Source organism: Pleurodeles waltl, chromosome 11 (genome assembly GCF_031143425.1).
Source record: "Pleurodeles waltl isolate 20211129_DDA chromosome 11, aPleWal1.hap1.20221129, whole genome shotgun sequence".
NCBI lineage: Eukaryota > Metazoa > Chordata > Amphibia > Caudata > Salamandridae > Pleurodeles > Pleurodeles waltl.
This window is the reverse complement of record NC_090450.1, coordinates 34,593,730-34,605,767: the sequence shown is the minus strand read 5'-3', so window position 1 is coordinate 34,605,767 and position 12,038 is coordinate 34,593,730. Positions and strand designations below refer to the sequence as shown.

Sequence of the window (12,038 nt, the reverse complement as noted above, 5' to 3'; positions counted from 1 at the left end):
CATGGGTACTCACAAACTTTTTCTCAGGGGCCAAAATTGCAGTATGGTTTGCGGCCGAGGGCCGCACTGAAGTGACAGCGGGGGTGGAGGGGGGCGGGGCTTATAGGGGCACAACCACTGCGCCCCCTTTTTCAAAACATTACATACACACACAGCGCCATCTGCACACAGCGCCATCTGCTCTCACCGCTACTCAAGTAACACACACAGCGCCATCTGCACACAGCGCCATCTGCACACAGCGCCATCTGCTCTCACCCCTACCCCAGTAACACACATAGCGCCATCTGCTCTCACCCCTACCCCAGTAACACACACAGTGCACACACACACAGCGCCACCTGCTCTCACCCCTACCCCAGTAACACACACATACAGCGCAATCTGCTCTCACCCCTACCCCAGTAACACACACACAGCGCACACACACAGCGCCATCTGCTCTCACCCCTACCCCAGTAACAAACACACAGCGCCATCTGCTCTCACCCCTACCCCAGTAACAAACACACACAGCGCACACACACAGCGCAATCTGCTCTCACCCCTACCCCAGTAACACACACAATACATTAAAAACAAATAAATAAATAACCAAAGAGCCTTACCTGCCTCAATAAAGCACTGTAAAGATGCCACAAATGTAGAACGGCAGGCAGGCAGACGGGCAGCAGACGTGGAGCCGGTGACAGGAAGCAGACGAAAAAGCCCCGTAAAAGTTAGCTGCAAGCGCTGACTTTTATGAGGCTTTGGCTTCCAGGATCGTCATGGAAACACCATAAATAATGGCCGCCGTAGGTAAACATAGAGGAGGGCCACGGGAGCATGCGCAAAGAAGCCACGATTGCGCATGCTCCCGCGGCCCTCTTCTATGTTTATATACTGCGGCCATTATTATATGGCGTTTCCTGTACGTGTCCGCGGGCCGCCAAGGTAGGTCCGTGGGGCCGCTGGCGGCCCGCGGGCCGTACTTTGAGTAACGTCGATCTAGAAGCAGCGCATATGGGGAACTGATAGTGTGTAATGTTGTGTGGCAACAAGAATGGTCTGGTGGCAGTGAATGTGATCTAGTGGCAGTAATTATAATCTAGAGGCAATAGGTAAGGTCTAGGGACAGTACATACTGTTTGTTAGCAGTTAGTGTGGTGTATTATAATGGATATGATCTAGTGACTGTAGGGATGGTCTAGTGGCTCTTGGTATAGTGTAGTAGTATATATGATGTAGGGGCAGGGGATGTGGTCCAGTGGCAATAAGTGTGGTTTAGTCTGAGAAGATATGGTCTAATTGCAATAGGTTTGATCTAGTGGAAGTAAGTAGGATAAAGTAGCAGCATGAATGACCTTGTGACACTGAATGTGGTCTAGTGGCCTTAAGTGTCATCTATAGGCAATAGTTATGGTTTTTATAGCCTGTTAGCAGTTGTGGTGGTTCAGTGGCACTTTATATGGTCTAGTGGCAGTGGCTATGGTCTAGTGACTGTACTTGTGCTTTAGTGGTAGTAAGGAATGGTATAGTGTGGGTGGTGTGGTGTTTGTGGCAGTAGGTATGATCAAGTGGCATTGGGTATGTCTACTGTTAGCTGCAGTAGGCATGTATGGTCTACATGTGTTAGATATGTTCTAGAGGCACTAAGTATAGTCTAGTAGATAGAATGACTCAGTGAGATTACGTATTGTTTAGTGGCAGGTGGTGCCGTCTGGTGGCAATTAGCCTGGTTTAGTAAGCCATAGGTATGGTCCAGTACCATCAGGCGTGTTCAGGTGATGGTACGTGTTGTCGGTTGGCTGTTGTTGTGGTTTAGTGGCAATGGGTATTGTCTAGTTTTAGGGTTAGGATACAAAATAGGGCGAGGGCCACGATCATGGTAAAAGTAAGGGATATGGTTGGCTCTGGTCAGTGTAGTGGACAATTATACTATTCACATATCTGAAGAATGTAGCAGTAAGTCTGTGCTGAAGATTCCATGTCGTAGTGAGTCAATGGAGTGGCATTCGATGTGGTAAAATGAAACCAGAATATAAGATTGGCCAGTGACCTGCCAGGTCTTGTGGATGTAGATATGATGACGTCGTAGTTACTAATGGTATAGGGGCTGGTGTGGTCTAGTGGCAATGAAGCTGGTTTCGTAGTGGAAGGTCTGGCCTAATGCCAACAGGTATGGTCAGGTGGCAAGGAGCCGTAAAGGCAAGATCTATAGAATCAGGGATCATGTAAATTCAGTGTATGAAGGTGTGGTTTAGTGAATCGGGAATGCGGTCGGAACGTGGTACTCATGGTCTGTGACAGAAGTTATTGTCTAGAGCTGTGTTCCATTTGAATCTGTTCTCTAGAAGAATGTCATGTCTAATAGAGGTGTGTTCTACACGCAAGGGGTTTAGTGTGGTGATATGATCCATTATCTAGTGGCAGTAGGAATAGAACACGTGCTTAGGGTTTGATCGAGTGCGTAGTAGGCACAGTCTGGTATCAGGTGGAGTTGTTTGCTGAGCCTTAATTTGAATGGTTGAAAGCGCTGTGATCTCTGCAGCACCAGGCGTGGCTGAATGTCAGGAGGTTGCGTAATGACACAAGTGTAAACTAGTAGCAGGTGGCGCGTCTAAGGACGTGAGATGTTGTCTAGTAGTAGAAAGAGTTGTCTGTGTCCAATAGGTGTGGTCTTGATGTCAGAGGTATAGTTAAGTTGCAGCAGGTGTGGTGGTTGAATGCGTGGTCTAACTGTAGGAGATGCTATATTGTGGCTGCAGATGTGATCTCCCTGCAGGAAATGTGTGGCATTCCTGCAAGATTAAATGGCTTTTTTGCATGGAATGCGGTCAAGTTTAAGGCACTCCCTTGTGGAAAGGGGTGTGTTCTTCACTCATGAGATTTCAATTACAGGTTGGATTCGTTGTCCAGTTTTTATGGATTAGTGAAAGATAGAATTGTTTATTTCCATTTTACGTGGCGTAGTTGTTAAACGCATGGCCCAGGGATAGTAAGTATGGCTGAGCATCAGAAGTCATTGTCCTATATCGGCAGGCATAGCCTGTGACACAAAGTGTAGTCCAGAAGTTGAACTGCAACAAATGGGTGGAGGAGAGTGTGATGCTTTGATAAAAGTGCAGAACTGGAGCGTGTTGGGCGTGTTGGGCGCGGCATTGGCCTATCTGCAGAAATGGGCTTGTTGCAGGAAAGGTGGTCAGGTCTAGGAGTATTTTTGTGCAGGGACTTGTGGACAGTTACAGAAACTGGGTTCTTGTTGGAGGTATGGTGTCTTTGTTGTCAAACGTGCGGTAGCAGCCTGGTCGATCTAGTTCCCCGGGTGATGTGGTGTTGAGAAATGGGAATGTAGCATTTGTCATTCCTGTAAAGGAGTTTAGGGATTGTAAAAACTCTGGATTTCATTTCAGAAGCTGCGAGTTCCAGCACTAGATCAGTTTCTTCATTTGATGTGCTCTTCGTTCTGTTACTTGATCAAATTAGGGCGGCATTTCTATTGACCCCCATGGGCTGTCACTTCTGGAGAGATCTCCACAGTGCTTATGGGTGAAAGTACAGCATGTTTCTCTAGTTAACTGCAGTGTCCTGCGCCAGGGTGGATGCGTACTTACTTGTATGTGAGGTTTAGATGGTGCCACTTGTATCCTAAGGGATTGATGGCATATCGTTTCATTCTAGGTGGTAGAAGTCCTGATTTGTGATCTGATGTCGCCAAAAGCTCCATATTGACAGTGGTCCTTCTCTTCTGCAACAGAAGAAGTGATCGAGTAATGGATTGAGAAGATGATAAACACTGTTCTTTAAAGCATGGCTTGTTTGCGTCATTCAACAAATTAGTCTTCCAAATATATAGCCTCACTTTACAAAGTTAAACAAAAAATGGTTAAATGGAAGGGTCTGTCATGGGTTACACCAGAGCTTGAATGGTCTGGTCATATAATGAGTTAGTGATGGAAGGTGATCTGAGAGTTATGAATATTTGAAGCATCCGGGAACCTGGTCTGAAGGTAGATGGATTCAATAGTAATGTATGAGAAACCATAGTATTGTGATGACCATAGAGAAAGGCAGTAGGAAGCAAGAAGAGGGGAATTATGCTTCAAAGATAATCATGGAACAAGACTGTGTCATTGATGGATGTTGACCAACTAATATCGAGGGTCCAAGTAGCTACTCCAGGGAAACCAATCGCATATTTAAAATGTAGATATAGCTACTACTGATTCTGCGTGTACATACCTAGAATTGGCAACAATATAAATAAATATATTATAAATGCATATGGCAGGAAAATGTCCTGTGAGCCCAAATTGGTTATTTGTATGCAAGGCAACCTCAGCTCAGCCTCATTCATTAATCAATTTTCACATGAATAGATACAGATTTATTAAATAGACATAACTCTTATTTCCAGTTTTAAGTACCTATTTCGTATTTACTGTAAATTACAAAATATCAACCTAAAAGATAACACTAGACGATACCAACACAGAAAAAAAACAGTAAAGAAAAAAATTGGAAATAAGAGTTATTTAGATATAGAATATATTTGTTTGTATTGTTGACAATTCTAGGTATGTACAAACAGAATCAGTAGTAGCTGTATCCAAATGTTCAATATGCGATTGATGGATGTTGAGACAGACTAGGCCCAGCCTGTACCAGAGACTCTGGTGATGGTTGAAAATGCTTGAAACAGTCAATCGCGTGTAACCTCTCTGGGCCACATTCTGCTCTATCCTTATGTGCTTATTTGGGCATAACAGAGAGGCAGCAAGTATATGCAACTCAACGAAAGGAGGATACAGTCTGACCTGATAGTCCACATTGCTTCAGCCCAAGAACCAAGGTGGCCTGATCGGGCCTCCTTTTTTAAGAGCATCTTAAGTTTCCATGACACAGCGAGCGATGGGACTCACCACTGAATGTAGCCATTGCACTCGGAGATCAGCTAGTCGTAGGCATGGATGGAGTGAGGGTACCATAAAGAGAACAGAGGTGAGGTGCACAGCAGAATCATTTCAAGACAGCAAAGGAGTGATGGTTTGGCAGATGTAGGCAGTGATGGGGGCTCAGGGATGGTTGAGATGGCATAGACCGAGGCAGTGACCGAGCAGAACAGTAGCGGGTCAGGGACAGTCAGAACCACGAGCAGTGAATATCGAGGAATGTGAATTGTAGGAAATGTATGGAAACAGTCAGTCAAGTAAACATATAGTCAACAATACAAAGTACAGACGCACCGCTTGACCGTAGAAATCAGGTCATCATGAGATGACACTTCCTGAGAACAGATCACTCCCCCACCCTCCCACTGCTGTGAGAGGCCATGGCACAAGTCCCTGCAGCAGCTCAGATCGCCCTGGCCTCCGTTAAGAACGTGTACAACACCAGAGGCTGGATGTACTAAGATGCGTTAGATTTACCGCAGGTTTTTGTGATGGTGAGTAAATCTAGACAATGTCTTGCGTTGCACCACATGAGCACCCGCATAAAGCATCACATGTTCCCACAAGAGGCATATCGGGTACAGGGCATGTCGCTGCTGAAAGCGACTCGCAGCCCGATCCCCCTTTCCCTTCAAGGTCCTTGCACTCATTTTTGTGGAGCCAAGGCCCATAGTGATGGAAATCCTATTGCTCCATCTGGGGCCGTTCTCCTGCCACTAGGGTATCTGAAGACTTAATTGGCCTTCCACCCCTGAGTCCACTGCTTCCACCCCTGAGTCCACTGCTTCCACCCCTGAGTCCGCTGCATCCACCCCTGAGTCCGCTGCATCCACCCCTGAGTCCGCTGCATCCACCCCTGAGTCCGCTGCTTCCACACCCGAGTCCGCTGCTTCCACACCCGAGTCCGCTGCTTCCACACCCGAGTCCGCTGCTTCCACACCCGAGTCCGCTGCTTCCACACCCGAGTCCGCTGCTTCCACACCCGAGTCCGCTGCTTCCACACCCGAGTCCGCTGCTTCCACACCCGAGTCCGCTGCTTCCACCCCCTAGTCCGCTGCTTCCACCCCTGAGTCCGCTGCTTCCACCCATGAGCCCGCTGCTTCCATCCCTGAGTCCACTGCTTCCACACCCGAGTCCACCATTGCTTCCACCCCTGAGTCCACTGCTTCCACCCCTGAGCCCACTGCTGTCCGCTGCTTCCACACCCGAGTCCGCTGCTTCCACCCCTGAGTCCGCTGCTTCCACCCCTGAGTCCGCTGCTTCCACCCCTGAGTCCGCTGCTTCCACACCCGAGTCCGCTGCTTCCACCCCTGAGTCCGCTGCTTCCACCCCTGAGTTCACTGCTTCCACCCCTGAGTCCACTGCGTCCACACCTGAGTCTGCTGCGTCCACACCTGAGTCTGCTGCGTCCACACCTGAGTCTGCTGCTTCCACACCTGAGTCCGCTGCTTCCACCCCTGAGCCCGCTGCTTCCACCCATGAGCCCGCTGCTTCCATCCCTGAGCCCGCTGCTTCCAAACCCGAGTCCACCATTGCTTCCACCCCTGAGTCCACTGCTTCCACCCCTGAGCCCACTGCTGTCCACTGCTTCCACACCCGAGTCCGCTGCTTCCACACCCGAGTCCGCTGCTTCCACACCGGAGTCCGCTGCTTCCACCCCCGAGTCCGCTGCTTCCACCCCCGAGTCCGCTGCTTCCACCCATGAGCCCGCTGTTTCCACCCCTGAGTCCACTGCTTCCACCCCTGAGCCCACTGCTGTCCACTGCTTCCACACCCGAGTCCGCTGCTTCCACACCCGAGTCCGCTGCTTCCACACCGGAGTCCGCTGCTTCCACCCCTGAGTCCGCTGCATCCACCCCTGAGTCCGCTGCATCCACCCCTGAGTCCGCTGCTTCCACACCCGAGTCCGCTGCTTCCACACCCGAGTCCGCTGCTTCCACACCCGAGTCCGCTGCTTCCACACCCGAGTCCGCTGCTTCCACACCCGAGTCCGCTGCTTCCACACCCGAGTCCGCTGCTTCCACACCCGAGTCCGCTGCTTCCACACCCGAGTCCGCTGCTTCCACCCCCTAGTCCGCTGCTTCCACCCCTGAGTCCGCTGCTTCCACCCATGAGCCCGCTGCTTCCATCCCTGAGTCCACTGCTTCCACACCCGAGTCCACCATTGCTTCCACCCCTGAGTCCACTGCTTCCACCCCTGAGCCCACTGCTGTCCGCTGCTTCCACACCCGAGTCCGCTGCTTCCACCCCTGAGTCCGCTGCTTCCACCCCTGAGTCCGCTGCTTCCACCCCTGAGTCCGCTGCTTCCACACCCGAGTCCGCTGCTTCCACCCCTGAGTCCGCTGCTTCCACCCCTGAGTTCACTGCTTCCACCCCTGAGTCCACTGCGTCCACACCTGAGTCTGCTGCGTCCACACCTGAGTCTGCTGCGTCCACACCTGAGTCTGCTGCTTCCACACCTGAGTCCGCTGCTTCCACCCCTGAGCCCGCTGCTTCCACCCATGAGCCCGCTGCTTCCATCCCTGAGCCCGCTGCTTCCAAACCCGAGTCCACCATTGCTTCCACCCCTGAGTCCACTGCTTCCACCCCTGAGCCCACTGCTGTCCACTGCTTCCACACCCGAGTCCGCTGCTTCCACACCCGAGTCCGCTGCTTCCACACCGGAGTCCGCTGCTTCCACCCCCGAGTCCGCTGCTTCCACCCCCGAGTCCGCTGCTTCCACCCATGAGCCCGCTGTTTCCACCCCTGAGTCCACTGCTTCCACCCCTGAGCCCACTGCTGTCCACTGCTTCCACACCCGAGTCCGCTGCTTCCACACCCGAGTCCGCTGCTTCCACACCGGAGTCCGCTGCTTCCACCCCTGAGTCCGCTGCTTCCACCCCTGAGTCCGCTGCTTCCACACCCGAGTCCGCTGCTTCCACACCCGAGTCCGCTGCTTCCACACCCGAGTCCGCTGCTTCCACACCCGAGTCCGCTGCTTCCACACCCGAGTCCGCTGCTTCCACACCCGAGTCAGCTGCTTCCACCCGAGTCCGCTGCTTCCACACCTGAGTCCGCTGCTTCCACACCCGAGTCCGCTGCTTCCACACCCGAGTCCACCATTGCTTCCACCCGAGTCCACTGCTTCCACACCCGAGTCCACCATTGCTTCCACCCCCGAGTCCACTGCTTCCACCCCTGAGCCCACTGCTGTCCACTGCTTCCACACCGAGTCCGCTGCTTCCACGCCTGAGTCCGCTGCTTCCACACCTGAGTCCGCTGCTTCCACCCCTGAGTCCACTGCGTCGACTGCTTCCACACCTGAGTCCGCTGCTTCCACTGCGTCCACCCCTGAGTCCCCACTGCGTCCACCCCTGAATCCACTGCGTCCACCCCTGAGTCCATTGCTTCCACACCCGAGTCCACTGCTTCCACACCCGAGTCCACTGCTTCCACACCCGAGTCCACTGCTTCCACACCCGAGTCCACTGCTTCCACACCCGAGGCCACCATTGCTTCCACCCCTGAGCTCACTGCTTCCACCCCTGAGTCCACTGCTTCCACCCCTGAGTCCACTGCTCCCACCCCTGAGTCCACTGCGTCAACTGCTTCCACGCCTGAGTCCGCTTCTTCCACTGCATCCACCCCTGATTCCACTGCTTCCACCCCTGAGTCCACTGCATCCACCCCGAGTCCGCTGCTTCCACCCCCGAGTCCGCTGCTTCCACCCCTGAGTCCGCTGCTTCCACCCCTGAGTCCGCTGCTTCCACCCCTGAGTCCGCTGCGTCCACCCCTGAGTCCGCTGCGTCCACCCCTGAGTCCGCTGCGTCCACCCCTGAGTCCACTGCGTCCACCCCTGAGTCCACTGCGTCCACCCCTGAGTCCATTGCTTCCACACCTGAGTCCGCTGCTTCCATCCCTGAGTCCACTGCTTCCACACCCGAGTCCACCATTGCTTCCACCCCTGAGTCCATTGCTTCCACACCGGAGTCCACTGCTTCCACACCCGAGTCCACTGCTTCCACACCGGAGTCCACTGCTTCCACACCGGAGTCCACTGCTTCCACACCGGAGTCCACTGCTTCCACACCGGAGTCCACTGCTTCCACACCCGAGTCCACTGCTTCCACACCCGAGGCCACCATTGCTTCCACCCCTGAGCTCACTGCTTCCACCCCTGAGTCCACTGCTTCCACCCCTGAGTCCACTGCTCCCACCCCTGAGTCCACTGCGTCAACTGCTTCCACGCCTGAGTCCGCTTCTTCCACTGCATCCACCCCTGATTCCACTGCTTCCACCCCTGAGTCCACTGCATCCACCCCCGAGTCCGCTGCTTCCACCCCCGAGTCCGCTGCTTCCACCCCTGAGTCCGCTGCTTCCACCCCTGAGTCCGCTGCTTCCACCCCTGAGTCCGCTGCTTCCACCCCTGAGTCCGCTGCTTCCACCCCTGAGTCCGCTGCGTCCACCCCTGAGTCCGCTGCGTCCACCCCTGAGTCCGCTGCGTCCACCCCTGAGTCCACTGCGTCCACCCCTGAGTCCACTGCGTCCACCCCTGAGTCCATTGCTTCCACACCTGAGTCCGCTGCTTCCATCCCTGAGTCCACTGCTTCCACACCCGAGTCCACCATTGCTTCCACCCCTGAGTCCATTGCTTCCACACCGGAGTCCACTGCTTCCACACCCGAGTCCACTGCTTCCACACCGGAGTCCACTGCTTCCACACCGGAGTCCACTGCTTCCACACCGGAGTCCACTGCTTCCACACCGGAGTCCGCTGCTTCCACCCCTAAGTCCGCTGCTTCCACACCCGAGTCCGCTGCTTCCACACCCGAGTCCGCTGCTTCCACACCCGAGTCCGCTGCTTCCACCCCGAGTCCGCTGCTTCCACCCCGAGTCCGCTGCTTCCACACCCGAGTCCACTGCTTCCACACCCGAGTCCACTGCTTCCACACCCGAGTCCACTGCTTCCACCCCTGAGTCCACTGCTTCCACACCCGAGTCCACTGCTTCCACACCCGAGTCCACTGCTTCCACACCCGAGTCCACTGCTTCCACACCCGAGTCCACTGCTTCCACACCCGAGTCCACCATTGCTTCCACACCCGAGGCCACCATTGCTTCCACCCAACTCACTGCTTCCACCCCCGAGTCCACTGCTTCTACACCCGAGTCCACTGCTTCCACCCCCGAGTCCACTGCTTCCACCCCCGAGTCCACTGCTTCCACCCCCGAGTCCTGAGTCCACTGCTTCCACACCTGAGTCCACTGCTTCCACACCCGAGTCCACTGCTTCCACTCGAGTTCACTGCTTTCACCCCCGAGTCCACTGCTTCCACACCCGAGTCCGCTGCTTCCACCCCTGAGTCCGCTGCTTCCACCCCTGAGTCCGCTGCTTCCACCCCTGAGTCCGCTGCTTCCACCCCTGAGTCCGCTGCTTCCACCCCTGAGCCCACTGCTTCCACACCCGAGTCCACCATTGCTTCCACACCAGAGTCCACCACTGCTTCCACCCCTGAGTCCACTGCTTCCACCCCGGAGCCCACTGCTTTCCACTGCTTCCACACCCGAGTCCACTGCTTCCACACCCGAGTCCACTGCTTCCAACCCTGAGTCCACTGCTTCCACCCCTGAGTCCACTGCTTCCACACCCGAGTCCACTGCTTCCACACCCGAGTCCACTGCTTCCACACCCGAGTCCACTGCTTCCATCCCTGAGTCCACTGCTTCCACCCGAGTCCACTGCGTCGACTGCTTCCACACCCGAGTCCACCATTGCTTCCACCCCTGAGTTCACTGCTTCCACCCCTGAGCCCACTGCTGTCCACTGCTTCCACACCCGAGTCCACTGCTTCCACCCCTGAGTCCACTGCTTCCACACCCGAGTCCACTGCTTCCACACCCGAGTCCACTGCTTCCACACCCGAGTCCACTGCTTCCACACCCGAGTCCACTGCTTCCACACCTGAGTCCACTGCTTCCACACCTGAGTCCACTGCTTCCACACCTCAGTCCACTGCTTCCACCCCTGAGTCCACTGCGTCGACTGCTTCCACACCCGAGTCCACCATTGCTTCCACCCCTGAGTCCACTGCTGTCGACAGCTTCCACAGCCGAGTCCACTGCTTCCACACCCGAGTCCACTGCTTCCACACCCGAGTCCAATGCTTCCACACCCGAGTCCACTGCTTCCACCCCCGAGTCCACTGCTTCCACCCCCGAGTCCACTGCTTCCACCCCCGAGTCCACTGCTTCCACCCCTGAGTCCACTGCTTCCACACCCGAGTCCACCATTGCCTCCACACCCGAGTCCACCATTGCTTCCACCTGAGTCCACAATTGCTTCCACCCCTGAGTCCACTGCTTCCACCCCTGAGTCCACTGCTTCCACACCCGAGTCCACTGCTTCCACACCCGAGTCCACTGCTTCCACCCCTGAGTCCACACCGGAGTCCTCTGCTTCCACACCCGAGTCCATTGCTTCCACACCCGAGTCCACCATTGCTTCCACCCCTGAGCCCACTGCGTCCACCCCTGAGTCCACTGCTTCTGCCAGAGTTGTCGTCCTCTCCAACTAAGGTCATCCCACATGCCCATCTGCTGTTCAGTGCCACCAGCATCCACAATGTGGTTCCAGTCCAGGGCACAGCCAGGCCAGATCTGGTGCCCCCAGTGAACTTGGGATCTATTGACAGACAAGATCCATTATTTAGGTATTTCCATCTTCTTTCACCAGCTGTGATAATCTCCAGTTCACGAAGGTGTGAAAGACTGATGTAATCCAACTGCGAACAGCAGCGCCCGCAGGAACCCACGGGTGGCCCGTTATCCCTGAATGTGGTCAGTACATCACCTCCCTCATGGGATACTTTGTGGGGGGCTTTCGGAACCGAAACAATCCCTGGTGCTAAAACCACTCAACTGGGTGGCATTAGGCCACAAACTTAATATTGTTGGACTGAGAAATAGTGACATCTGTGATTTACAACGCTTCAGAATGGCAATTGTGCAGTGTACAACTCGATTGTATATGTTTTAGGATACTAGAACGTTTCTTATTGTATCTATTTCTCAGCATATAACGAGGACCGACGTTAGGCGGGGTTAGGCTTTCTCTGGATTGCCGCACTG

The 12,038-nt window shown here is 54.5% G+C and overlaps 1 protein-coding gene across 1 annotated transcript in view; it reads right to left on the bottom strand.

Annotated features, from left to right (window-relative positions):
- The window catches only part of LOC138265322 (matrix metalloproteinase-23-like), a 99,365-nt gene that overhangs the window by 86,698 nt on the left and 629 nt on the right, over nt 1–12,038 (bottom strand). Inside the window, exon 2 of the mRNA XM_069212944.1 lies at nt 3,594–3,727. Coding sequence (XP_069069045.1) covers nt 3,594–3,727 — 134 coding nt within the window. The remainder of the gene's footprint in view (nt 1–3,593; nt 3,728–12,038) is intronic.